This window comes from Apis florea, unplaced genomic scaffold (genome assembly GCF_048593485.1).
Source record: "Apis florea isolate Af1SG1 unplaced genomic scaffold, ASM4859348v1 contig_2495_pilon, whole genome shotgun sequence".
In the NCBI taxonomy this organism is placed as follows: domain Eukaryota; kingdom Metazoa; phylum Arthropoda; class Insecta; order Hymenoptera; family Apidae; genus Apis; species Apis florea.
Genome location: NW_028256595.1, coordinates 3,447,656 through 3,474,632, shown reverse-complemented (window position 1 = coordinate 3,474,632; position 26,977 = coordinate 3,447,656). Strand labels below are relative to the sequence as shown.

The 26,977-nt window shown below is 44.5% G+C and overlaps 1 protein-coding gene across 3 annotated transcripts in view; it reads left to right on the top strand.

Moving 5' to 3' along the window:
- LOC100867417 (uncharacterized) overlaps positions 1–26,671 on the top strand; it is a 31,029-nt gene extending 4,358 nt beyond the window's left edge. Inside the window, exons 1-14 of one of the 3 annotated variants that reach the window (XM_086906472.1) lie at positions 16,285–16,304; positions 17,209–17,446; positions 17,558–17,666; positions 17,779–17,803; positions 17,885–18,086; positions 18,275–18,624; positions 19,121–19,187; positions 19,260–19,562; positions 19,828–19,936; positions 20,178–20,497; positions 21,280–21,396; positions 22,206–22,295; positions 24,615–25,238; positions 25,942–26,671. In XM_086906472.1, coding sequence (XP_086762598.1) covers positions 17,243–17,446; positions 17,558–17,666; positions 17,779–17,803; positions 17,885–18,086; positions 18,275–18,624; positions 19,121–19,187; positions 19,260–19,562; positions 19,828–19,936; positions 20,178–20,497; positions 21,280–21,396; positions 22,206–22,295; positions 24,615–25,238; positions 25,942–26,112 — 2,691 coding nt within the window. In that variant the 5' untranslated portion in view covers positions 16,285–16,304; positions 17,209–17,242 and the 3' untranslated portion in view covers positions 26,113–26,671. Of the gene's footprint in view, positions 1–16,284; positions 16,305–17,208; positions 17,447–17,557; positions 17,667–17,778; positions 17,804–17,884; positions 18,087–18,274; positions 18,625–19,120; positions 19,188–19,259; positions 19,563–19,827; positions 19,937–20,177; positions 20,498–21,279; positions 21,397–22,205; positions 22,296–24,614; positions 25,239–25,941 lie in introns of those variants that run through there. The other 2 variants (XM_086906470.1, XM_086906471.1) reach the window with 2 other exon arrangements.
- Positions 26,672–26,977: the final 306 nt, after the last annotated feature.

Sequence of the window (26,977 nt, the reverse complement as noted above, 5' to 3'; positions counted from 1 at the left end):
TAGTCGGGTCGTTATGGAATACATACCGTATGAATCGAGCCGCTCGCCACTTATGTGGAACCCGGAAGATCGAGTGGACGGAAGCGATGCGTGTGTAACGTCCACTCTACCTTTTCTCGTATAAACGCGCGACAATAATTAATTATCGTTCCCTCAAACTTTAATCCCATCTTTGTCTAGTTAGATCAGATTTCCAATTTCGAATCGCAAATTACTTTCAGAGATTTATACGCGAATAAGTTGTAGCCGAGGAAATATGGACACACGTTTTGTCCATAAATTCCCTCGAAAACATCGGTAATAAATTCACATCGGTAATTTATAGGAAATAAAGTTGGCTCCGACTTTTTCCCTTCGAGTTTTCTTCTCGAACCGAGAGAAAAAGTCTGCGTAATACGGTTTAAAACGTTCCCTTGATCGTAAAACATCGAGACATATTTACATAGTACGCTCGACAGACCCGGAAGATTCACGCTGCTACAAAAAAAACGTTCAACGGCGAAGGATTTATCTCGTTTTACGATTGTAAAACGCAATATTGGCGGAAGCGATATTTCCAAAAAATATCGAGTCGAAACGACGCGGCTTCGCAAAATTTCGATCCAATTTCTCTACGATCTAAAATTTAAATTCGAAATCGTACACGATAACCGTTCGTACGAATCGTTCGGGAGCACGTGGTATCCCTCTTTTCCTCCCTCTCTCCTCCTCTTCTTTCTTTGCTCGCACACGAGAGCGCATTGAGCGCACAATGGAGAGTCAGGTCTCGTTCTACTCGAGGAAACGATATCGGTTACGAGCATTTACCGTACGAACCCGGAAGATCGATCGAGGAGAGGAAGTCGTTGGCGAGCATAAAACCCACTTGCCCTCCTTTTTCACAAACGTTTTTACCACCGTTTCGAGTTCCTCCACGTATCCTACCAAGTCTCTACCGAACTCTTCCGTTTCCAAAGAATCGATCGCGAAGCGTTTCAACCGGCTTCGTCGAACGGAGGAGCGTCGTTGTCCCTTTTTTCAAAGATCTAGAAAAGAATTCCTTCGAAACCGTTTATTTTTAATTCGAAACAGCCGTCGATGAGAAGCGCGCGATCGATTATGAATACCCGAGTCGCAACGTCGCGTCGGTAGGCACGAGAGGATATAGGGGAGCGATAAAATTTTACGAGGTTGCACGCGTCGTTCCAACCGCGGATTATCGCCGTTCCTAAGAATATTCGTTCCTTGCTTATCAAGTAGGATTGACATTTATTAATACTTCGTATAAATTTATTTCTTCATCCTCTTTCTCACTGATCTCCTTTTTTCCCCTCTTCCTCCCCCCCGATTTCCTTTCTCTCTTATACGTACGTGCGCGTGTACGCGTACTGTTTCCGCTCGCACAAACACTCTACTCCCTTTCCACATTCTTCTCGACCACTTTCCTTCCCTTTATTCTTACACCCCTTGTCCTTCAGCCCTAATAAGAATTACCCTCCCAATTATATCCCCTCTTATCCCCGAGTATTATTCCTCCTACGTTTCTCTCTCGTCCATTGACCCATAAATTTTTCTCTTTCACATCTCTGCCGTATCCTTCGCTTTTACCCTTGTTTCGCGAACAAGCATCCGCGTTTAAGCTCGATATCCGATGCGCGGCAACATTCACGGATGCGGTGTCATCAAGCCACGAAATAAGCCGAACGTTTTCGTGGTAAGCGGTGTTCGACACGGATTAACATTCATCGATTCGAGTGGTGTTGTTTCGAGGTGTACGACGACAAAGGAACGGGATTATGCGGTGGGCACAGTCATTATGCGATACACGGCAATAACAATGCATTAAACCATAGTGCCGCGCATTGGGGAAAGACGATAATGAGAGAGCCACGCGAGAATCGATATTTCTCGCTTCAATGATCCTATCATTTTTTTTTTTTTTCTTTTCCTCGTCGATCGCTCTTCGAAACACGAATTTTCGTTCGTCTTTTGGATGGGAATTTGTTCGAATATATATCCGTTCCATCGATCGGAAAACAATGATCGAAATCGTGGTCGTAAATCGTTTCAGATTGCGTCGTTTTGCACGCTAATTTTCGTTTATCCGAGCGAAAGATGATTTTTCGTGGAAATCTCGAGTGGAAGAAAGGAATAAAATTCTTCGTTTAAAACTATCGATTTTTTTGTCTGTGGTGGAAAATAAAAGGCGATGCGCGGAGAAACGGAGTTCTCGCAGATTTTAACGAGATATTCTCAGGTACATTATATTCTTCCCGAGAAAAAAGAGAAGTGCAAGATAAATAGACTCGTGGCGTTTGCACGAGCATCGAATGTTACCCGAGCAAATTCAGGCCAGAGAAAAGAATAAAGGAAGAATGATGTCCTACTTGCATCGGTTTCGAAGAAAAACTTGAGCGTGTGATATTCCCCGGTGCATCGAATGCGCATGGTATGCGATGGTGGGGCCACGAAATTGCACGGATCGGCATAAAAAGAAAAAAAGTGAGCCGATTCTCTCTTTAATAACTCTCTTCCCCGTAATGATTCTCGGCATTAACACTTGATATTACGAGCTTCGAATTGCCAGAATATATGCAATTTACCCGACACGCGTAATTAAAATTCTTTAAAAAAAATAATCCGATTAATCCGTGATATTGAGCGAAAAGAGACACGTACACACACACACACACACACACATTCGTTTACGCGAATCTAACAGAAATTTTCCTAGCCAATTGATTATCCGCGATAACACGCATTTACGTATCGTGTTAATTGAAAGTAAATACATGTCTACAACGCGTAATGAATATCTATGAATCCATACCAAGGTACATTGGTTAACGCGCGTATCACTAATAATTTAAACCAATTAAACCAACGCTTGACCGTGAAACGTAGATACGTAGGATATATATAAAAATATATATATATACATGAAACTTGGATAAATGGTGGAATCTCGTGGTAGCCGGGATGATTCAACCGCGATGGAATTTCCTTTCGTACACCAACGAAAACGAAAACCGTTTAGAATCGACGATCGGCGAATGTTCGTGACGCGAGGAAATCTCTTGCCGTTTATCCAAGAGAAAAGAGAAGAAAAGAAGAGAAAGAAAAAAATCTCCTTATGGCTGGAATCGCGGCGTACAAAGGGAACGAGAGAGATGGAACGATGGGTAGATTAGCGCGATGCAATTTAATGCAACATCGTGGCCGGCCTCGACGGTGCAACCACATATCGGTGGCACTAAACAAACGAACAAGAAGGCCTGGTTGCAGTTCGTAAGTCATTATTAACCCACCGGTATAATTATACACCGGTGAACCGAGCTTCCAACCGGCCTAGGAAAAGAAGCCACTATACACCGCGGAAAGGTATTTAAATTGGCTTAGTATAGAGATACGTCGTCCTTTAAGAACTCGCCGCGCGATTATCTCGAGCTGCTCTTGATGCGCCTGTACCACGGATACGCGCGACCGTTCGTACCGGTATGCGCGTTCCGAGACATCCGCCTGTCCGATCGAGAAATTCCTTTCGACATTCGGATGTTGGACGATCTATACCCGTATATCCAGATACGGGAAAAATTTTCCCCGAGCGAGGAATGACTCGAGTGTAACGAATGGCGATCATCGGTTATGCTGGACGTTCGTATTTATCGGAAGCAAAAAATCAATTGAAATTGTCTGATTAAGTGAACTTCTCCTTACTGGATCCACGCTTATGCGAACGCGAATACGAAATTAGAAATTTTAAACAATAGGAAGAATCGGCGAATTTATAAGGGATTTGATATTTCGATTGTTTATCACTTTATTTATCAATTTATCATTTTCTTTCAACGCAATAATTATATAACAAGAGTTTTATTCGAATACAGGCAACCATAAAATTAATGCTAGTTCCGTGATCTATCTCTCATGCTGTAGTTTTCATATTTTTTTTTTTTTTTTTTTTTTAATTAACGACACAGCGATAACGTAACATCGTTAAGCATCGTTCGTTAACTTCTCAAGATTATTATACAGAATTCTAATCCAAACACCGTATTCCAACTTTGCGGTCGTTTTTCTTGAAACGCAAATTAATACGTGGTCGAAAGGAACGGGTCGTGTAAAACTTTATCGCGCGCAATTACGACATAGCTCTCGCTTTTGCCCGCGTACGAATGACAATAATGGCTCGTGTATATATCATCTCGTGGACGAGGGACGCTGCTCTTTCGACAGAACCAACGAAAGTCCCAGTGAAAGTTATAGTTTACAGTCGCAAATTACAAAGGCCACGCGAACGAATGGCAATTTCACTTTTATTTACTGGCGCCACGGGCAACGGATATACATGGAAAAACAGAACCAATTTTCAAACGGCGATTATCGAAAGTAGCCGGAGAATGGATGCGTTTCAATGAAACGCGCAACGATACTAGCCATAAATCGAATTATGATATGTATAATCCAACTTAGATCCCTTTTTTTCCTACAGATTTCTAAGAACGTGTTGAATTCTTGCTTATCATAAGTAAATATTATATTTTCTCCTCTAACTATCGTGAGGTAGAATATTGATCTTACGGTGCATTCGATTTATGCCGATTTTATGATGCTTTTTCCATAAACTGCGTTAGCTTGATTTAAATTGTTGTTTTAGCGCGGGAATGTTATTTTTTTTTCTGGATCGTTTCCATTTATTCGATTCGTTTGTATCATGCAACTGTGATGAGATAAAAGCAAATAGTAATCCTTCTGAATGAGCTAACATTTGTATAGCTGATGAAAACAAAATTCACAACTGCTGATAACGTTTTTTTTTAATTTATTGAAATGGTTCTAAATAAAAAATTTTTACATATATATTATACGTTTATAAAAACAATATTCTATTAGGTTTTAATTAAAGAAAAATTTTTATTCGAGTAAACATTCGCAAGCGATGCTATGTTTGTATAAATTTTTTTTAATCTTCCAATGTTAATGGATTAGCAATTTTTATTCAAGCAAAACTGAATACCAATGATGGACACAAATTGAAATTCTCTACTCTAGTAATTAATACTCGCGCATGCCTGTACTCGGTTTTCGCAATGAGACAGAGTATGCCGGCACAATTCTGGGATTTTACCGTTTCTAGTTCTCTAGCATAGACTTCCTTCGAAATTTTTCCGACAATCGTGCCACGACTTATGCAATCAAGCATTGTGCGTCTTTTAACGATAGCGATAAAGTAACGAAACAATAATAGAAGCACGTAGTGTATACGATAAATGTTGAATTCGATCGAATCGCGATCTAATCGTCGGACGAACGACACACGTCGTGTCGCGTCGTCTGATTCGCATAGTTCAAAGCTGCCCAATATCAAGAATTCCGAGAGCGACTCTCAAGGTTCGCCATCGAGGTCGATCACCTCATTTGTTTACAATTACCGGTTTACCTACTCAAGGCTGAACCACTTAGAACCACAAAAGAAAAACGATAAGAAACACATACGATTTCTTTGCTTTTAAACCTAACCTATGCGTTTAAATGAAGTTCCTGCAATGCATAAAAGTCAAACGATGCAAAAAAAAAAAACTGAATGTTTGAAAAATAGTCTTCCCTCGAAAATGTTTAAGAAACGTCTAATAAAGAATCCATAAATCTTTGTGTATTGCGAGAGAACATTTGTGCAATTTGTATGCGTGAATGCAACGCTCGGTCAATAGGGGATCATTAAAGCAAACGATAAATACTGCGAATATTTTAACGTTGCAAAACAAGTGCCAATAGCGTCTTGAAACGTAATGTTGATTCGCGTGAAAACTTTATGCGTGACTTTCCCATAATAATATATTGGTATTTTTTTGAAATGATAAACGTTAGATGAATATATTTCGTGTTCAACTCACGTTTTCGATGTTACTTTCCCATCGATCATCCGATTGGTGCCGTCAATCGTAATCTGTCACCTTACGAAATCTTATCGTAACCATGGAATATGGTTTCGTGTCATTTTAACACGTCGCCTGTTACTTGAATCACGTCTTTTTTCCATGCACCGCATTCCGAAGAAGCGAATACACACGATTTGCCCGGTTCGTGTCAGCGATACGGTCACAATCGCACATAACCTGTACGTGGCAAACGAAACGAAACACCGCGTAACACGATCGAAGAAACGCGAACGCGTGTGCAAAGAAATTCCGAAGACCGTGTCGTCCTTGTACGCGTTTCAATGTCAATCGGGACATGAAAACTCGAGACAGGTTCCCGATCGTTATCCTTTCGTTGTTACACAAGACAAGAGTGACGCGTAACTCGATGTTTGAAAAATTGTTTCGTGAACGCCGAATCGAAGGACCGCGCAAGTCAATTGACAGTTACAAGTTTAAAAATGAGTCTGCGGCGCATGCGCGAGAAAAAAGCTTCAAATTTTGAGATAAACACGCCTCGTTCGATTCTCGCTCGTAATCGTATCCCGTTGTTGTCCTAAAAATGGAATAAAACTGAAGATAAAAAAGAAAAGTAAAAAAAAAAAGTGGTAGAACGTTTCCGCGCCGAAGAATAAAAACATTTTTACGTTGATCCACTTTCCCGTGGAAAAACAAAGGGAATAAAGAAGTCGCCACGCAATCGGAAACACTGAATAAGAAGAAAAGAAGAAACGCTGGCACGTCCTTCGTGACTAGATTGCAATGTTGTAGAAGCAGTAGGCGCTAAATAGCGCGCAAAACGTTGGAAATGCCGCGGCACCAAGCTCGGCATTCGGAAACTCAGGTGCGTGAGAAAACTCACTACTTGCCGTGGCGAGTAAACCGAGAGAACATATCGGCGGGAGATATGACTGGATGAAAGAAGACGAAGAAGAAGGTTGCATAATTAGGGATTGCGATGTCTGTTACGTGGTGGCTAACCTCTCGTGGAAGTGAAGCAAATACGCGGGCTGCCCCTCCTTCTCCATCGTCCTTTCTACGCGCGTATTTTTCTCCCCGTCTCGTATATTATACGTCCGTGGCAGAAATTCTCAAGCGAATGCCATGACATTTTTACTCCGTTTCACTCTTCAACGGAGAAATTGAAAAACGCGATAATAACGAAGTTGTCGATATCCTTATCGGTTTATTCTTTTTATCCCTCTCTCGGCAAAACCTATTGTGGACAATTTAATCATTTTCCATATTGATTGGTTACAGAGAGAAAACGGCTTCGTTCGTGACTCGCGCCACCTCGATCGATCGAATAATCGTCTTAAGATCGAAGACTTTGAGATTCGAATCCCCGAGTTCACCAACCTGATCGTTAGATTCACTTTCTATGGTTACGGTTAGAGATTCGTTTTATACCGATAGGTATCGATCATTGGTATCTCCTTTGCTTTTCTTACAGCTTTCGTATCGAAAACGGAATGTTTGCGAGCAGGCTTAGCCTTAGGCGTCCATATTCAAATATTGGACGGAAGAGGGAAGATGATCCCTGAAAGTTAAAGGGTATCGGTTTGCGGCGCCGTCAAGACAGATGTAGACAGATTTTAACTCCATTAGAGAGGATTACTTGGAACGTGTGCGAACGTACTAACAGATACGATAGTTATTTATTCACAGACTGAAGCAACAACGCGAGCTCGCGCACTTGTGGCATGGGAAAGGTCATTTAAAAATCTCAGCTCGCTCGACGAGCTGCTCTGCTGGCAACATTAGCGGAATAGAATTGTCGTGTTACGTCGTATTACGGAAGAGACAGGTACTCGTTTCATCTCGATGCGTGATCTCGACACGATAAGATTACCTCGTTGTCGTTCCCGAATAGCCGTCGTAAATAAAAAATCAGTATCTATCGAAGAAAAACGAAGAGAAGCGAAAGTGTTATTACGAACATTTAAAGTTCGATCGAACGCGTTTCGGCGAACGAGAGTGTCGAAGTAGATCAGAGATTAGATAGTTTCGATAGCCATAGTGGAGATAGGTTTACACCTTTCCAGATGCCAACTCTTTACGATCCCCGAGTGTAAACAGTCGTGTTCTTCTTTACAGGACGAGAAAGTCGGTGTGTAGCCGCGCGATCTTTATGTGTCAATGACGTTGCATTACCATTGAAAACCAGCCACCTCTTCGTCTTACGATACGTTTCACGATCGTATACGTGTGTTCTAGTTCGAGCTCAGGGAATCGTTAAAGGAAAACAACACGAGGCCAAGGATCGATTAATCGCGACGAGCAAACGACGAGGAGGCGAGGTTTTAACGAATTTCAAAGTCGAACGCGAATCACGATCACCGTCGAGCGAGTCGTCGGCGAGAAGTTATGTCACGCGAAACGTGGCTGGTGATCTTGAGAAGGTGGGCCAGCACCCGTTCAATTCTCGCGTATCGCGTATTACAACTCGACGATTATAACAGACAGGCATCGTTGCGCGTGACGTATGAGCGCGTTACGCAACACAGCCGGGCCGTGGTGGCTTGCATATCGGTTTGAAAAGAGTTACGTGAACACATTCTAGCCCGAAGAGGTTGGATTAACGAATTGACGCCTGTAACTTTCCTTTCCTTATAAGACAAACCGGAGAAAACGGAGTCGGCCGTGCTTAAATTAAGCTCCCTTCTCGCCATTAGACGTAAAAGGAGACTCTAGTTCCCGTTCGTTCTATAACATCCCGTGCAGGATTACTTCCAGTCGGTTATTTAATCGCGAATATTTTTTTCTTCTTTCATCTTTGCGCCCACGAGACACCCGACTCCGTCGATTCCGAAGAAAAAGTCCTCTCCTTCCTCTTCGGTCTCAGCTGGATCTCACCTAGAAACGTTGCCCCAACATGATCATATTAGAGCGTTAAAAATTACGCTCCATCCTGACACAGATTCCATGCATAACTGTAGTTCCGAACAATTAATTTTCACCCAGTCGCTTCTCCTCCTGCGATGAATGCATTCCTGCGTGCGCATCGAAGCAGCGCGAACAATATATACGTGTCGAACAAAATAAAAGGAACCACGGTTAGAGCGGAACTCGTCCCCTCGTCGGGGGATACAACAACGAATTACACCGAAGCGTTCGATGCTCGTTAAAATCGGACGAAACTGCGGTGGGTCTAGACTTTCACCACGGCAAAAAACTCGTCGTCGTTGAAAATAGATATAGATAGAAACAATCGTCCGTGATAGGAAAACGAGAAACAGACGCGATAGACAGCGATAGAAAGCTTGTCATTGCGGTTTTGCGCGGAAAACCTTTGCCGCGCATTTTCGCGAAATAAATCCGGCCGCGATGATTTTTCGGATTGAAACCGATCCCACCTTGATATCTTTCGTTCCACTCCCGGAAACGATTCGTCGAAAAACGGGCGGAATTTCACGAGGATTGATCGAGGATTGCAATTCGTGCCGATCTGCGACCGATTTCCAATGCTTCGTGCCGATTTAGAAAGCGGCGCGGAGCGTGGCGCTCGACCGCGAGCGAAATGACTGCAATTAACGCGACCCCCCGATCGATCCTCCACGCGTTTCAAAACTCAACGAAACCTATTAAACGCGGGATAATTTTTTCCGTTTCTCTAATTTATCGACCGCGTCCAATCAGAAATATCGATCGAATGTATATATATATATATATTTAACGCTCGATCCAACGATATCTGTTACGATAGCTGGAAACTCGAATATCTACGTTTATTGGAATATGCATCCTGTCTCTCGCGCTTCACAGCTACGGTACACGTAGGTCGCGTTCGAACGAAAGTGACCGAAGATATGGAGATGAACGAACGAAATCTAATATATCTAGGATTTGTTGGCCGGAGAAAGTTGTCCGCGAAAGAAAATCATATTTAATCGATAATGGAGGGGGAGCTCGGTTGTGTGCAAGGTCGATAACCAGCGGCTAAACATCGAACTTTGTTGCCGCTAATGGGTGTCGCTGACCCGGTGACACACTCTTCCAAGTGCACGCGCGTTTCTTGCTCGCCTCGCACCGCGGATACTTTTATAGTAGACCGACGTATGTCGACGACCGTGTTCCGCGATCCGGATAGCTGCTCGCAAAAGAAAAAAGAAAAAAAGGGAAAAACCGGCGCGGTGGGATCGGATCGAAAGATTTATCGGTCCTCCTCCCATCGGACCCATCGATCAGCCGCGACTTCATTTTATCTATATCCCCCCTCCTACGTACGTGTGACACGATGAAAATAAACGCGCGTGGCTAGTGTCCAGCTCGATGATTTTTAACGAGTGGACAGAGACGATTATTACTATATATAGAGTTTGAGAAATAGTTAGATACGCGAGGATTCTACTTTCACGCGCGCAGTGATCGCCATTTTCTCGACAAGTCTTCGCTGACTTCTTCCTCTTTAATTATTCCCCCCTCTTTTTCCGCGTAATAAGAATAAAAAAATTAAGGAACAGATAGAATCGGAACGCGTCGTAACGCGTTCGCTTTCTACTCGCGTCGCGTGAAAGCGAATCTTCCGTTTCATAAGTCGAAAAAAAAAAAAAAAGAAGAAGGAAAAAGGAAAAAAACATCGACCAGAGAATGAGCAGAGTCACGGGAAGGAAGCGTTAGAATTGTTTCGCGAAAAAACGAATGGTCGATCGTGACCTAGAATGATCGAAAAGGAAAGCGATGGAAAAGAGAGCGTGCAATTTTGGCGCATTGCACCAAGTAAATTGCATCGTTTCGTTTCCCAATTCGCGAAGGGAAATCGATCCACGCATTTTAATCGAAACGTATATATATATTTTTTCCCTCGATTATTTCACGCTGCTCGAAAATGGAGAATTTTGCAAACAAGTTGCCTCATCCTTACCTTCGCAACGATCCGTTCTTGTCTACCAAGAAACCGTTCGCGAATAAATTCCTCGCCCGCAACAACCACCAGGAATGAAAAGCGTCCTGCTACCAGGAACGCGGAACGAAACGACAAAAGCGAGCGTCTCTTAAGTTAACGAGGCAACAAGTTGCCAACACCCTTTGAGAGGTGTACTCTCGAACCACGAGGACACGGTTTTCGCGTAACAAGCACAAATTGGTGAACAACGAACAGGCTCGAACGCTAACGAGAAAATATTTGCCTCTCTCTTTCTCCGGTATACAATTTTGCATTTTACGAAGTTTCGCGAACCGCCGCCATCGCCGCGACGACACTCGTGAAAATTCTCAGTGGACCCAGGGGGTTAGCGGGTTCGCCGGAAAAATAATTTTGCCATTCCATTGCGCCATGGCATTCTAAACGCCATAATCGGCCGTGTTAGAGGCGAGGTGAAAACTTTACGGCCGGCGGACGATCACCGTTACCGTTCACCGCAAACATGGCAACGAGTCATTGTGCGCTTCTCCTTCGTATCTTTCGACCTTCCTCCTTTTTCCTCGCAGCTCCTACCTCCGCAAACACGATGGAAAAGAAACTGGTAACGAGGCCCGTAAATCGTTCGCCTACCGAAAGAATCAAAGCGGAAACAAAGCGATCCGTAACATTCCTGTTTCGCTCGTGAGCAAGAGAGAGTCACTTGCTTCTTCGATCGATACGTCGCAATCATTTATCATGATTGGACGTTGGACGTGTTTGAAACGGTCGGTCGTGGCGTTGTCCATCCTCTTTCGTTCTTACCCTTCTCTCTCTCTCTCTTTTTTTATTATTCAACGCGGATAACAATGAATAAATCATGGTCCCCTTTATCGAGACTATGAAACTCGATTAAATCGTTCGTTAAAAGGCGGATCTTAAAGTTTTCTCTGCTCGATCGTTAAAGTCTGCTCGATGCGGGGAGAAAGAATGGACGCGAAACGGTGAACTTTAAAAGCGATCGCCATCCTACTTTTCCGTTGTGCGGACGGCACATCCAATAAACGGGAATATCGGAAATATCTCAAGGCCAGGAACGGCGTCGTTCAATATCGAGTTAATTGCAAATAAAAGAACGCAGGGAGGGGGAACTTGATTACAGTAATTCCATTCTTTGATCACCGATATCCGGTTTATCGACTTGGTCGGCCGTCCGAGGCGCTATGTAATTTTTCACTCACCTCGAGGACGATTAGCGAAAAAACGCCAACAGAGAAATCGACCTGACTCGGTCCCATCGTCGACTTTGTATCTTTCGAACGTTTCGAGGAGAAGAGGAGAAGAAACGTGAAAAAAAAAAAAAAAAAAGGAAAAAAAAACAACGAGATCGAACAGAGAATCGTTCCGATCCGACGTTTCCGTTTCGACGTGGTGGAAACGGCGTAGATATAAACGGCGCGTAGAATTGAAAAGGAAGTTGAGAATGGATCAACGACCGTGGATCGATCGAAGCCACGGATTCTCGAGATCGAATGGAACGAGATCGGTGGCGCGTGAAGGGGAAGAAACGCGAAACACTCCCCGTTTTTTCTCTCTTTCTTCGTTCTCCCCGATCTCTATCCGTTCTCTCTTAGTTTCCTCGAGGCTCGAAGCGGCAATTCGGCCGTGACGAAAAATGAATTTTACTCGGTTCGAAATTGTGACGCGATGCGCGATCCGCGATAACAGAGCCGGTTGCTCGGACAGGTTAAACGAGGAGAACAATTTCCTACCGATATATATATATATATATACGTCGTTCCAATCGTCGTTGATGAACCGTTGATATCGACATTCGCCAATTAGCGAGCACAATGGGATTACTTTCGAACTTTTCTTTCGTTCGCCACTTTCTTGATACTTTTTCCACCTTGATCCATTATGATCGATCGTTTCTTATACTTTTTATACGAGAAAAAAAGAAAAGAAGGAAAGGGAAGAAAAAATTTGTTTCGAAAAATCGAAACGTACTCGAAAACTCGATCGATCGATAAAATCGATAAAATGGCGCGCACGGACGATCGTCGCGGATCGCGTTTCGCAAGCGTAATATAGCGAATTAAGAGCGGATAATTTATTTCCACGATTAATTTCTCTGTAACACGATGGTTCGGCTATTACTCCGTTTCAAAGCTCTCGAGCGTAGTGCGCGCGGCGGCGAAACGGGAACCAGAAAAACCTGTAATCGCGACTTTTCTGAAATACGAGTTCGCTCGATCTTGCCATTAATCGCGGGGCTACGCCGTTCATTACGCTCGCTTATGCGCAGCTTATACGCGCGTTACGGGGCTAGTCGGCGGGGAATGAAAATTCTTGTAATCGGGATAGCGGAACGCGAAACGTCAATTAGGAAAGCAACGGATTTCCTCGTTATTGCCGGAAATCGGTTAATCGTTATTAATTCCTCAACGTTTACGCCGTCCTTTATACAATGGGCCGCTCCATTCATGAAACGACGACGACGACGACGACGACGACGAGTCGAGAGATTGGTTCGTCGAGGAGAGAAACGCCGATATCGGTTTCCATTGTCGGTAATTTGTACGGGCTGTTCAACGGCGCGGAAGAATCGCCCGTTTTATCGATGGATCGCGGTCGATCGCTCGATTCACCGCCACTCGATAGAATCGTTCGATCGTCGTGGACCGTTCTCTCGCAATCCCTCCACCAACTCGAAATCGAGCGTTCGAAACAATTTACCACCGTAGAGATCGTAAATATTAATCTACGTTCACTCGTGGCTGGATTAAAATTAATATTTCATCGTGACTCGTACGTAGCGATGTTTACGAGCGGGCCGAGAGCCACTCCGTTTTTTCGCCATCTCCTCCGAAACACGGTGGAAAGGAAAAAGGAAAGTATCGAAGGCTCGATCGTGACCCGATCGTGTGTTTTATTCGCGGTGAGGGGGGGCGAGGGACGGGGTTCGAAAAGGCGGGAATACTCGTCGTCGTCGTCGTCATCAGGGCGTGTCTTTTCCCGTGCATCGCACTTTCTCCGCGCGTTGTTCGCGCGCTGGACGTTCCTTCGATCCATCCCTTCGATCGGCGCATCGAAGGATGCAATTATGCGAGAAGAAGAGACGAAAACTCGAGGCGAACTCGATCGTTGTACGCGATCGGTTACACGACGATAAAGTTTTCGCGTGGTAACACCGTGTCCCTTCTCTTCCTTTTTCTCCTTTTGTTCTTTTCGAACGTTCGACACGCTCGCTCGCTTTCTCTTCGTCGAACAAACTCCCTTCGCGCATCCCAATTATCATAAAGCGTGAATGGAATCCCTGGTGATATTCGAGGGTCCTGTTATATTTCGTTACGTTTTTACGCTCGCACGAATGACGAATGCACGCCGCGCTCCTTCACCATTGTGATCGTATCGTTGCGATCATACGACTTTTCTTCTCTTTTTTCTTCTTCTTCTTCTTCTTCTTTTCTTCCTTTTCGACGATTCCTTTACACCGCGAAATTCTTTCGAACGAAACCGCTACGAGATTGCCTCGCAAACCGTATCGTTATACCGCAAACGAAATCGCGAACGAAACGAAAGAAAATAATTCGACCGAGAAGCGTGAAATGAAAAAATGGTAATAGCTCGTTCGTTTTCCCTCGAGAACCAGTGGAAAATATGAAGCCGAACCGAGGAGGGAATTTCTTCCTCGTTTTCGATCCTTCTTCTTCACCTGGTCGAAACTATTAGCATAAAATGCGAACGGAATTCACACGGCGAGATAAACGTTCGAGGCATAAATGATAAGCGAGGACGCGACGAGCTTCTCGACGAGCTGCCTCTCCCCCGTCTTCTTTCGGAACACTCGAAGATACCGGCGTTGTAACGCGTGGAAGGAAGAATGTTCGTTCGTGACAGTCGTAACACTTTCATGACTGGATCGTTAAGTAGCGATATCGACGACAATAACGGTATGCAGCGAGCGGAATATCGATGCCTCTCCCCTTCGCGATCAACCTCGCGTCCGTTCTCCTCCAATCGAGATTGCAACAAGAGATCGCGAAGAGTTGCTCTTGAAATCTTTTCTCAACGACCTCCACGGTTTCAGAGATCGATCACCGCGCGATCGCGTTATCGGCATCGAGATCGAAAGAAAAGATTATCAACACCGAGTACTCGGTCTGAACAACCGTCTCAACTTTTTCTACGCTTTTCTCCATGATATATATATACACATCGTACATTTACATTCATACAGGTATGCGAGCCTATAAGTTATCGAGGAAACTTGGTATACACGTTCGTGTCTTGGATAGAAATACGGTGGAGGAAAGGAAGGTCGGGTGAACGAATTTTGAAGAGATGCTCAGGAACGAGGGCGCAGGGGGCCGCGTTTACCGAGCTGTCGAGAAGTGGAGGCCGAGCATCGGGTCGAGTCGGTTCAAGACTTGTACGCGTTTTGAAAAGAGCGCGGATCTTTAATAAAGCAGGACTGCATTGCACTTCCTTGAGAACACGGAGCAACACGACGATTTAAAAATGCGTTAACAGCTCGTAACGAGTACCTTTCGTGTCGGTGATCTCCGCCCTGAGAAATCTCCTCCTCCTCCCCCTTCTCTTAGAGTGTCGTCGTCGTCGTCGTCGAAAGCGAGAGATTCGTCACAGAGACGAACAGACTTCCCGGTTCTCCTCCTTATCCGAGAAACGATCTCGAGTCCTTCGAGATCGAAGTCGAGCGTCGTCGTCTCGTCGTCCAGCCTCGATATACGAATACGAGTCGTCTCGTTCGAATCTTATTTACCATCGGATAAGGAAATTTGTAATTTTTCGATAATTATGCGAATGCGCGGTGCAACTCCCGTCGTTGGAGTAAAATGATAATAAGCGTCGTAAATAGTGGCACGCAAATTGGCTCGGAACTAGAAAGTGTGCGGCCTTCGTGCGCATTTTCTGACCGAAATGATATCCTCTTTAAAGGAAAGGAAAGAAAAGAAAGGAAAGAGAGAGAAACGCGAAAGCCCCGAAGGGATGGATGGTTCGGTAGGAAGGAGCAGACGATGGAATTCCCTTTTGCCTTCGGTCGCGTTTGGAAAGGAAGGAGCGAGAGGCGGGTGGAAGAAAGACGGAAAAGACGAGTCGGAGGCCCTCCAGCTAGGCGGAGTAGTTTTAAACTAGCGTCTCGTTCTTTCTAATGACTGTCATTTACCCGGTGTCATCCTCGTGTTCCACGGCAGCAGACAACCTACGACGGCCCTTCATACTGCGCGTAATCTTTTCAATGTCCGAGACAAGACGGATTCCCGGCGTCATTAGGGGACATAAAGTGTCTCTCTCTCTCTCTCTCTCTCTCTCTCCTTGTTTCATCCACCCGGCTCTTTCTATCTTTCGTCTTTTTCGTCGTCCGCGCTGGAATTTGCCTCGACTCCTCCGCCGAGGAGGATTGCGCAGGCCAATGGCGCGCCAGGTGTGGTCATTAATTTCGCGGCGCGGAAAAAGACCGCGAGATCCGAACAAAGATTGCTTCTAGCCGGACTGCGGCTACGAAGAACACGGCCATTTTTACACGACAATTATCGTTGAAGGTGAGCCACGTCGTTGACACGAAATTACTGTAATTCCTCTTTCCACACGAATTTCTCCGACAGTTTTGCTCCTCCTCGAATACGTTTCTTCTTTCAATCGTCCTTTTCTCTTCGTCCAGATTTTGCGTGTCACGGAAAACGAAATTCCCTCGACAATTGTCTTAATAATCGAATATTTGAAATCGCCCGTTTACCATCCGTTTCGTGAAACTGTTTATCGAATTCCTAGGAGACGGAAGGAGGAGGAAGTATAAAGTATAAACACGCGTTCAGGATACGCGATTACCGGTAATTAGAGATGGTCTATCTAAAATCGGGAGGAGGCGGAAATGGGGGAAGGGGGAAGGGTTTGCCCGACCACGAGCGTGGCCGCCACCCCGGCAGAACGTAACCCAGACGCGCGTCGCTTCCACCGCAGACATGCGGCCAATAATCCGATACGCGTATATTATATTATAATTATGGAGATACGCGTCTAATCGGAGACGAAGAGAGAAATCGAAGAATTTCAATCGACGTAACGAAGCGAAAAATAGGACGATTTTCGTTGCAGATATATACGTATAATCGTAATTATTATAGCGAGAAAGACACGGTGTGGTTCTCATTCGCGTGATTTCACCGAATGTGGAACGCGTATAATGGATTAATACCGAGAAAGTAATGCTGCCTTTACGTAACGCAAAAGAGGAGGCTTTAATTAACGCGGTTGAATCCAGGATAAAATTACATCGCGGACAACGCGTGCTCGCGAATTCATTCGGTCAAATGAATCGGCGCTCCACTTTTCCGGATGGTGGACCGTTGATTCGCGTTTCTCCTTTTCCTTCTTTCAACCGCGATTGAAAATTTACGATTGAAAATCGGCGATTGAGGAATTTAAATTGGATTTTGTTGTTGGCAGGTCGGGTGGTGCATCCGGCACGGCAAGTGCCGGCATGGTCCCATCGACCGGTGGAGGTTCTGGAAATCCAACAGGAGGCGGCAGGATGGCCGTGATCGGTGTGACCAGGAACGTGAGACTGAGACGGCGTGGAGCGTCCGGATTCGGCTTCTCCCTGCGGGGTGGCAGGGAGTACGCGGCCGGATTTTACGTGAGCGATGTGCAGCCGGGTAGCGAGGCTCACAGAAATGGATTAAGGGTAAATTCCAGATTACGTCGTTGCTCGAATCAACCGTTTCCTCGAATCGATTTTCTCATCGAACGATGCGTTTTACTTTTAGTTCGTTCGTTCTTTTTGTTCCGCTTTCAGGTCGGCGATCAGATCATAAGGGTGAACGGGTATCCGGTCGAGGACGCTGTCCATCAGGAAGTCGCGCTTCTGGCAAAAAACCAGCAAGTGCTCGTTCTCAAGATTCGAAGTAATTATTCCTGCCTTTTTCCTCTCTCTCTCTCTCTCTCTCTCTCTCAATTCTTCCAATAAAGGAGCAGGCGGTAATCGACAAGTGGAATTGATGGTTTTGTTTGTTTCAGGCGTGGGAATGATACCGGTGAAAGAGTAAGTATCTACGAGGATTAAAAATCCCGCGACGCATTCGTTCACGGAACGAGTTTCGTTCTTCGTATATATATATAAAAGAATACTTTATGATTCGCAAAGCAACCCGAACGATCCGGTCACTTGGCACATGGTGCAGCAGCAACAGCAGCAGCTACAATACAACGAGACTGGTTTGGGTAGCGTACCGAGCACCGAAGTCAGGATTCGAATTCTCGTCGGCGAGAAGGGTCGCCTCGGGTGTGGCGTTTGCAGAGGCATCGTGCCAGGCCTCACCGTTCAGGTTAACCATACCTGACATTTAATACTAATTTCGTAACGCGCTCCACTTCTTGCATTTTCCTCGAATACTCCTTCCTCGAATTCTTACGTGTAGATAATACGCGTATCGTATATAAACGAATCTCATATTTTTGAGAAATTCGGAAAACTAACTTTTCGAACGAGTCGAAGTTTTGAAATTCGTTTCAGGGTACCAGGGACGACGGGCCAGCGAGGGCAGCGGGGTTAAAAGCCGGCGACGTTATAATTTGGTGCAACGGTCAACGGCTCACCGATCTTCCATTCGAGAGAGCGATCGAGGTGATGAGAAGCTCCGCGGTTCTCGACCTGATAGTGCAACGACCCACGCCCAATCACCTTTACGACTGCCCCGAACCGCTCTGGACCCGTGGCTCGAGCGGTTACGACTCTGAAACGTCGAGCGTGGCTGCGGCCAGCCCCCAGCCCCAGCAAAATCCTTCCTACTCGCCCCAGCATCACCACGATCCGAGGATGCATCATCGATATCCCCGGGACGATGCTTACAATCGAAATGGAAGGTTGGTAGAGGAAGAACGGTATCTCTCGTCTCGTCATCTTGAAAACTGAAAGAGAGCTAGAAACCAGAGCGACGTCAGAAATTTTGTTTCGCTTTCCCGCACGATCAAGATAAATATTTGTCAAGAAGCGTCGGTATAATTGAGTGGCATGAATGTGACGTAACGTTGAATCTCCATCGTAATCCCGATTTCGTTGTAATTGTAATTAACGACGAAACCGTCCTTTGCCCAATACGTATATCACTTTTTCACCGGTTATCGCGTCACATCGACGAATTTACACCGGGAGAAAGTCGGTCTATTAATAGGAGATTCGGCGGTATAATACTCTGACCACCACTCGAGCTTCATCCTCCTCGAGTTCTTAACTCTCGCTTCGTAACTCGGTTACCATTATCCCACCGCTTCCTCACGACATTGTTTAATTGGGAGAGTTAGAAAGTTGCCGTTCGATGGAAAAATTATTAGGTTAACGCGTGCCCCCGAATAATTCTAGGATCTGTTGCCCGCTCGCTCTGTCCACCAGTAGTTGCAGTTCCGCTGAATGGCCTCACATGGATCAGGTAACCAATTTTTTTCACTGTTAAAAGAAAAAAAAATATATATATTTATATATACACATAAGTATCGAACAGGCCCAAGAGTGGACGCGTAAGCCAAATAACACGACGGTGATCCGTATAAATCAGAGCCAGAACCAAAACCATAGGTATCCGGCCGGCCGTTTGAACTCGCGTGGAAATTACGAGGACGACATCGACAACGAGCCGCTCTACGACCCCGTAGCGCCTAGGATCGATTACGAGGTCCACGACTTCGACGCGAATCCGAGGGACGAAGCGAATCGCCGCTTGGCTTATCGAAGGGACAACATTCGACAGCAGGACGTCATTTATGATGGGCCGGCCGACGACATTCCTCCCTATCATGGATCCAAAGTGAGTCCAAAACGCGCCCACGAGAGAGAAATATTCTTCGTGGATGATTAACGAGGTTTATTCGACTACCTCGAGTCTACCTTTTACCTCGAACGACTTTTGATCATCCCTTATTATCAGATCGAATTAGCGTGACGATCGACGAGGAGTACGTTCGTGTGCCTCTTAAGGAGACAACTTAATTAACGAGAGAAACGATCCCCTGTACCGTTTCTGATTCTCTTTACAAAGATGGATCGTAAACGGGTGTCGTTTCTGTTCGCAGGAGAACGGCGCACAGGAAGGAGATAGGAAAACGATAACGACCGTGGAGATCCACCAAACTGTCTGCCCACCGGCGCCACCGCCTCCTCTTCCTTACAAGTGGTCTGCAGGTTCGTTGGAATAATCTCCAAACAATTCCCTCTCTTCGAGTCCAACGAACACGATATCGAAACGATACGAATCGCATCATTGTTTTCCGAAAAAAAAAAAAAAAGGATGGTATTATCGAAATCCATTCCCACCTCGCGCGCAAATACCTTCCTTTCTCGGTTGGGGGCGGAAGGGGAGAGAGAGAGAGAGAGAGAGGAAGAGAAATGCGTCGTAAACAAACGCGGTTCAATCGCGTTGCAGATACGAAGCCAATGAACGCGAAGGGTATGCAAATGGGCAGCACAATGTCGATGGGCAGCACAGGCTCGACCGAGACCGAGTCGAGCCTCGAGTCTTCCTGCAGCAAGGATTCTGCCTCGACCTCCTCGTCCCTATCGACGTCCTCCTGCGAGCCACCGTCGACCGTTTCGTTCGGCTCGATCACTGCCACCTCGGCCAATAAAACGAACGACACCACGGCACACGCAACGTCCCGTAATTGCGCCACAAGGACATCTCCGATCGCCTGCACCGATCTCGGCACCGCCATCACCCAGGAATTGCAGAGGCGGGCGCAGCAGGTACGAGAGTCGAGCGATTTTTCCTCCTCCCCCTCCCCTTCGTCAGACGAAATAATACACCGGCTGGATCGCGTTACCCGCTTGTTTATAAGTATTATCGTACGCGTTACGTATGGAATCCCGATTTTTTTTTTTTTTTTTTTACATCGTATCGATCGATTCTTCGCGAGAGATCTTTTTTTTTTTTTTCCTTTTTTGCAAAACAACAACAGCGTCTAGATTCTCTTGCGGCTGAACTGGCGCCTGTCAGACGAGACGATATTCGTCGCTGTTTGAATTGGAATTTAGAATCGCTCGTGTTTTTTTAATACCTATTGTTTTATATTGCGCTTGTATTTCGCTTCGTAATTTACGAATCCCTCGAAGTGAAGGAAAAAAAAAAAAAAAAAAAACATAACTTTTCGAATATTTTGTCGAATAATCGAAAGAATTCTGTTCCACGCATATCACGGGTATTTTATTCCTTCTCTTTGCGTATCTCGTGCGTCATCTTCAAAGATAACGTTACCCTCGATAGATAACATAATTCCTGCAACATAATTTCTAATCTATACCAATAATGCAAAGTTTCGTTCATACTTTCAAACTTGTTTTTAACTCGATTTTTTAATTATGCTTGTGTCACTTGAGTTTGCACAATTCGAGCACATCTCTTTATCGATCGATGTGACTCACGACTCATCGATATTTTCTCACGTTATGATTAAGCATCGCGAGATAATCCATTGATGACACGATAGATGATATATATATATATATCTATGCACATTGATCCCTTGCAGAGGAACATGAACAACGCGGCAAAAACGGAAGCAGCGAGGGAGAAGGCCGTGGAACCGCGAAAGCCGCAAAATCCGGAAGCTCTGAGGGCGCAGGAACAGAAGGTTACGCACGATAAGGTAGTCGATATTTGTAATGTTGCGATAAGCAACAGTTCTCCCTCTGATTCTGAATTCCTCGAATCCACTTGTCGCAACGAATCAGTCCGATCGTTGACGCGTGATTTAAATCGACGAAATGCCGATAAAGTTACATTCCAATCCGCTCTTCCCTCCGTGACTTTTGAACTTTAACTAAACTCCATCCAACTCCGCTCGACTCGTAGTGCATTCGTAACGTTTGCAACACGTTTCGTATCGCGCATTCGAGAACCTGATTCTCGTATCAACAACAACACCCACTCGATTCCTTCCGCGGCATCCCAACGCTTGTCAACGCTCGCAAAAGTTCGTTCACTCCCAACCGAAATATCGGGAGACGATGATTATTAATATATCGATCGAGTTAATCGAATCGCGTTCTCGAAGCGAGTCGTAAATCGTCCGATAACTTTATTCGCGCATTTTTTCACGATCGAGGCGAGAAGGTGTATAAACAAAAAAAAAAAAAGGAAAAAACAAAAAGCGTAATTAAAACGCATGCTGAATACGGTAATAATAACGCGAGTAGAGAGAGAGCAGGTCTAATTAAAAAATTATCGCGCGATGTTGCAAACGATCCAAGTTTCGTACGACGAAAGCGTTCAAACGACGAGTTCAGTTCGCGAGCGTACGCGGATCGAGCGGGTCGCAAAATTTCACCGCGTCCACCTCTTTCTTCTCCATCCGTTGATCCTCCGATTTATCTTCGATCGAAGGAATAAGGAATTGAACGGAGGACGAGATAAAGAGAGGAGATAAAAAAACACGCGTTTATCCTTGTTTCGCAGTTGATGGAGGAATTCAAACGTGCCCACCGAAAGATGTTCAACACCGCGCAGCAAAAAGTCCATTTCTCCGATCAGGTGGCCTCCGACCAGGTAAGACAAAGTTAAGATAAGCTTATCGAACTTTCGACGACGAGTCGATTGTTCGTGTTTTTTTTTTTTTTTTTTTATTCTCGAATACGCGATGAACCACGTATCTTCGGTTGATCGGAAGAATCGCGATATTCCTTCGTTGTTGCCGCGACGAACGATTATATCTTTCTCGGAATCACCCACCATTCTTTCGACTTTCGAGAAATTTTCTAAATTGTTAATGACCGCGAGGTATGTAACAAGCGAGGTGTACGTAGAGAGAGGTGTTGATTTCTTCATCTCTTGATCTCTTTCATCGTTCACGTTCTATCACAAACACGTTAAAATACGTTACAGCCAAGTAAAGTTCCGACGTTTACTATTATACTTTCACCGTTTCCTTTCTTCGACGGTGAAGACGTTACAGCTTTTGATCGCGCTCGATGGATAAAATTCCTGAGGTACGAGTTGATCGAACAGGGGGCAACGTCTGCGCTTCGATAAAAAAGAAAAAAAAAGCGGAACTGAGGATAACAAACGATTAATTAAAAATCCTTGTTAAACCATCCATTACGAAATTGAACGCGAATCTCGAGCATCTTGCTTGGCAACCAAGAGAGATTCAATAGCGATATGAAAAAGAAAAAGAAAGAAAGGAAGGAAGAAGAAGAAGAAAAAGTAAATAAATAATATTTCGATCTTTCTCGAAAAACGACACGTTGCGCGCCGGTTGCGCGTTGTTACGTCTCGCTTTTAATTACACAACCTTCTTTTTAAATATCTGGCAAAGTAAATAGATGATAACGAGACGCGTTACGAAGAATTTGAAGCCGATCATTGTTTGCGAGCCGCGAACATGTGTGCAGCACGCGCAATACGCTCAGCTGCACCTGAATTCACGCTCAATATACGTATTTACGAGCCACGTTTATTAACTGTTATACACGCGGTGTTATATATCGTTCGAATCGGCAAGATAGAGAGCGATCTGCTCTCTCTTATAATCGCGCAACTCGCTACGTCTCGTCTCAGTCCGAGTGAATCTGCCGCGCGATTCGAACCTGGCGTTCCATTAATTCCCGGTTAGATCAAATCGCACGCGTTCTAATTAAGAATGACGATCGATCACGAGTGAAAAATCTTTCCGAATCTTTCGACGGCTCGAACTGGCTAATTAACCATCCCGCGACGAGGATCGATCGAGCGATTGTTCTCCGCCGGATCGAAGAAAAAAAAAAAACGTGGCTCGAATCGCGACATTCTTGAGAAAATCAACCGTGAATTCGATGAATCATTATATTATAATCCACGTTATCGGTGTTGTCAAACGTCGTTAATAAACGGGCGGTTCAACGGTTCGTTCGAAACAGTGGATGCACGGTGTTCGATCGGTTCGAATGCACGCGCGAGTGATCGAGCCCCCTCGATCGTACGTGGATTTCCCCAGGTCGCGACGCGACGCTTTTTACGAATTGCGGCAGACGTGGAAAATAATAGAGCTTACATAAGAAGGAGTAACCGGCCGCGACTGTTTTCAGTCGGCTCGAATCGTCGTGCGATCGGTTTCAAGGTAGTCACCGCGCGTCACAACTGTTGTCGCGAAAATAGGAGCGATTAACGAAAAAGCTGCGATTTAACGTAAACCGCAGCCAACCACGAACCAAAGACGAGTATAATTGGGAGGGAAAAGTAGCGAGGACGAATATATATATATATATAAATATAAACGTTCGACCTCGAGTTCCACGACCGTGCGCAAAGTGCGCTTCTCCGAAAGGCTGACCGTACGTTAAACGAGTCGGAAGTGATTTACAAAAAGACGGTTGAAATTGAACCGTTATGCGCCGCTGCTGTCCGTGCTCGAAGCAGAAGGAAAGTTAATCGAAGGAAAAATGGTCTAGACTTTTGAAACCGAAGAACCATGAACGGTTTGCCGAGCAACGGTGAACGGACGAGCCGCGTGCTGGTTACCATCACGCCATACCATGTTAGTTATCGAATTTTTATCTCACCAATTAGCATTTTTAACGATTATAATTAACGCTCTCCTTTAATCTACCTACGTATCGTTACGCGGAAAATTTTTACTCGTTGCAACATTTAAAACGTTGCGTTGAAGCGAACGAGTACACGAGTTTGCAGAGAAATTTAAAATATCTATATTTCTACGTGCATTACTTCGTATTCTACGTACGTACGTACTCGCGTCTAAAAATAAATCACAAATATTACTCTTTTTTTCTTTATCGTATACAAATTTACCTTGGTTAAGTTTTTACGCAACGTTTTTACAATAGCCTCTTACCTTACATTAACTCTCGTTCTTCAACTGTCGCCTAGGAACAAGAGAAAAGGGTATTGAACAACGCGACGTCAACGCCACCAACGATACCAACACCACCGGCCATACCTCCTGCGCCTCCTGCGCCGCCGGCGCCTCCTGCACCGCCTACGCCGCCATCTGCGCCACCGGCTCCGCCACCGCTTCCGCTTCTCACCAAGCCCAAGAGTATCGAGGATTCTGTCGAGATGCAGAGCATAGAGTCTTTCAAATTGAAAGAGACGCCGAACCCGGTAATTCCGAAGCCCCCGCCCACCTATTTCCCCATACAAAATTCCGTGTCCAACGGAAGTCCGCGACACGGGGCCGGAAACAAGGCCCAGGTGAATGGGAAAGAGTCGTCGTGCTCGTCGAGCCCGGTATCGGAGACGGCGAAAACAGCAGCGCCACCGCTAGCCACGAACGCGCAAAACGTGAAACCATCGAGCGGAAAGGTGGCCATTAGGATAGGCGCGTACGAAGGGGAAGCGAAACAACCGTCTAAACTCGACTTCCTGTCGCAACAGTCTCGCGCAGATAGAAACGGCACGGACGAATTGGCGAATGGGCCGGTCGTGTCCAGATTGCAGAACGAATTGGCTGCCACGTTGCAAAGATCGAACCTAAGAAGAAAGACTGACGGGGTGAGTGGTTTAATTCTCTCGACCGAGGCGAAAAATAGTTAAAAATTTCGAATAAAGTTATTTCATATATAATTACTCGTTATTAAAATGCTACGAATAACGTTTGCTCGTAGTTATCATAGTTGATCCGCTTTTCGTATCAACGCTTTGGCGCCACTAGTCGTCAGTGATTATTATTATTATCGTTTCAAACGAAAAAATTATTGAACTAACTTATCCAAGTAAATTATTTTGCCCATCACTCTGGATCACGCTCGTGCTTCGAAATATTAACCAATTTCACTTGAATAAATCGAATTATCTCTCTTTAATTCAAATTATTCTTTTATCCACACTTTTACGTTATATAATATTAGAAAGAGATGTAAAGAAACTTGATTCGAGTTACGAAAATAACAAGTTTTTGCTTGTTGTTATTCTATTCGTTTCAAAAAAAAAAAAAAAAAAAAAGGAAAAAAAAAACGAAGATCGGTGCGCGTGTAAAAAAAAGTTATTATTATTATATCGTTGGTAGATAAGCACAACGCTGTTGGAAATTGTATGTCAGGTAGCATACGATAAAGGCAGAAATTAAGTTAATTATACGTGTATACGCTAAACAACGTGATCGTGAGGCGACGAGCGAGGAATTTCAAGGAAATAGTTGCGTATATATATATATATATATATATATAGTTCGCAAACGTTTCACTTTGTGTTCCAGGAAGTACAGCCAACCGTTAAACCGATCCCCGAAAACACAACGGTGTCGAACAACGAGACAACGAACTCGGAGCCGGGTTCCAAGTTGGGTCAGAGCAACGTCGAGAAGCTCGCGTCCGCTCTGAACAACAAAGTCACCATCAAAGTGAACCCGGAACATAATAATCGATAAAAAAAAAAGTTAGCTTTCGTTTAAATAAAATAAACAAGAAAAAAAGAAGAAAAAAGAAAAAAAGGAAAAAAAAAAAAAAAAGAAATAAGTCGAAACAAATCGTTTTCTAGGAGTCCACCATGTACCTCTGCCACTTTGTACATTTTTGCACGCTCTTTCAACTTACATCGACTTTTTATTATTATTCTAGATTGAAAAAGCGCTCCCCCTATTGGCGAGCTTCTTTTTTACTTGTCTTTTACCTGTATGTCTTTTTTTACATGTTATTTATTATCGTACTGTAGCGAGTAAGGAGTAAAAAAAAAAAAAAGAAAAAAAGAAACAAAAGAAAAAAAACGAAGAAAAAAAAAGAAAAAAAAGATAAAAAAAAAAGAAAAAAAAAATAAAGCTAAAGTACTCTTAATTAACCGAAACGACAGGCACTGCGACACCTTTTACCACGTAGGCCCGAGTCTATAAAAGAAACTTAGTCCCCCTCCGTCGCCGACTAATGTACAGGTCGCGAGACTCGATGGAGGCATTGAATTGAAAAAAATAAAAACGATGATACCCAATGGAATTAGATCGTTTCTTCGCTTCCACCCCTTTCAAAGTGATCCTAAAGTTAAAGTATCGTGAAAAAAAAAAAAAAAGAAGAAGAAAGAAAAAAACTAATATCGTCTATGATATAAAGTTGACAACTTTGCTTCGATCGATGCTTCACTTTTGCGACAACTTCAAAGCTAATATCGTCAACGATGCTTTGAAAAAAAATTACATGCAAACACGCCCTCTAACAAAAGTGATCGGCTTACATCACACTTTGTAACTTCGTTCGGAAGTTATTAACCTCTCGCGAGCGGAATCGTGGCACAAATCCGATGGT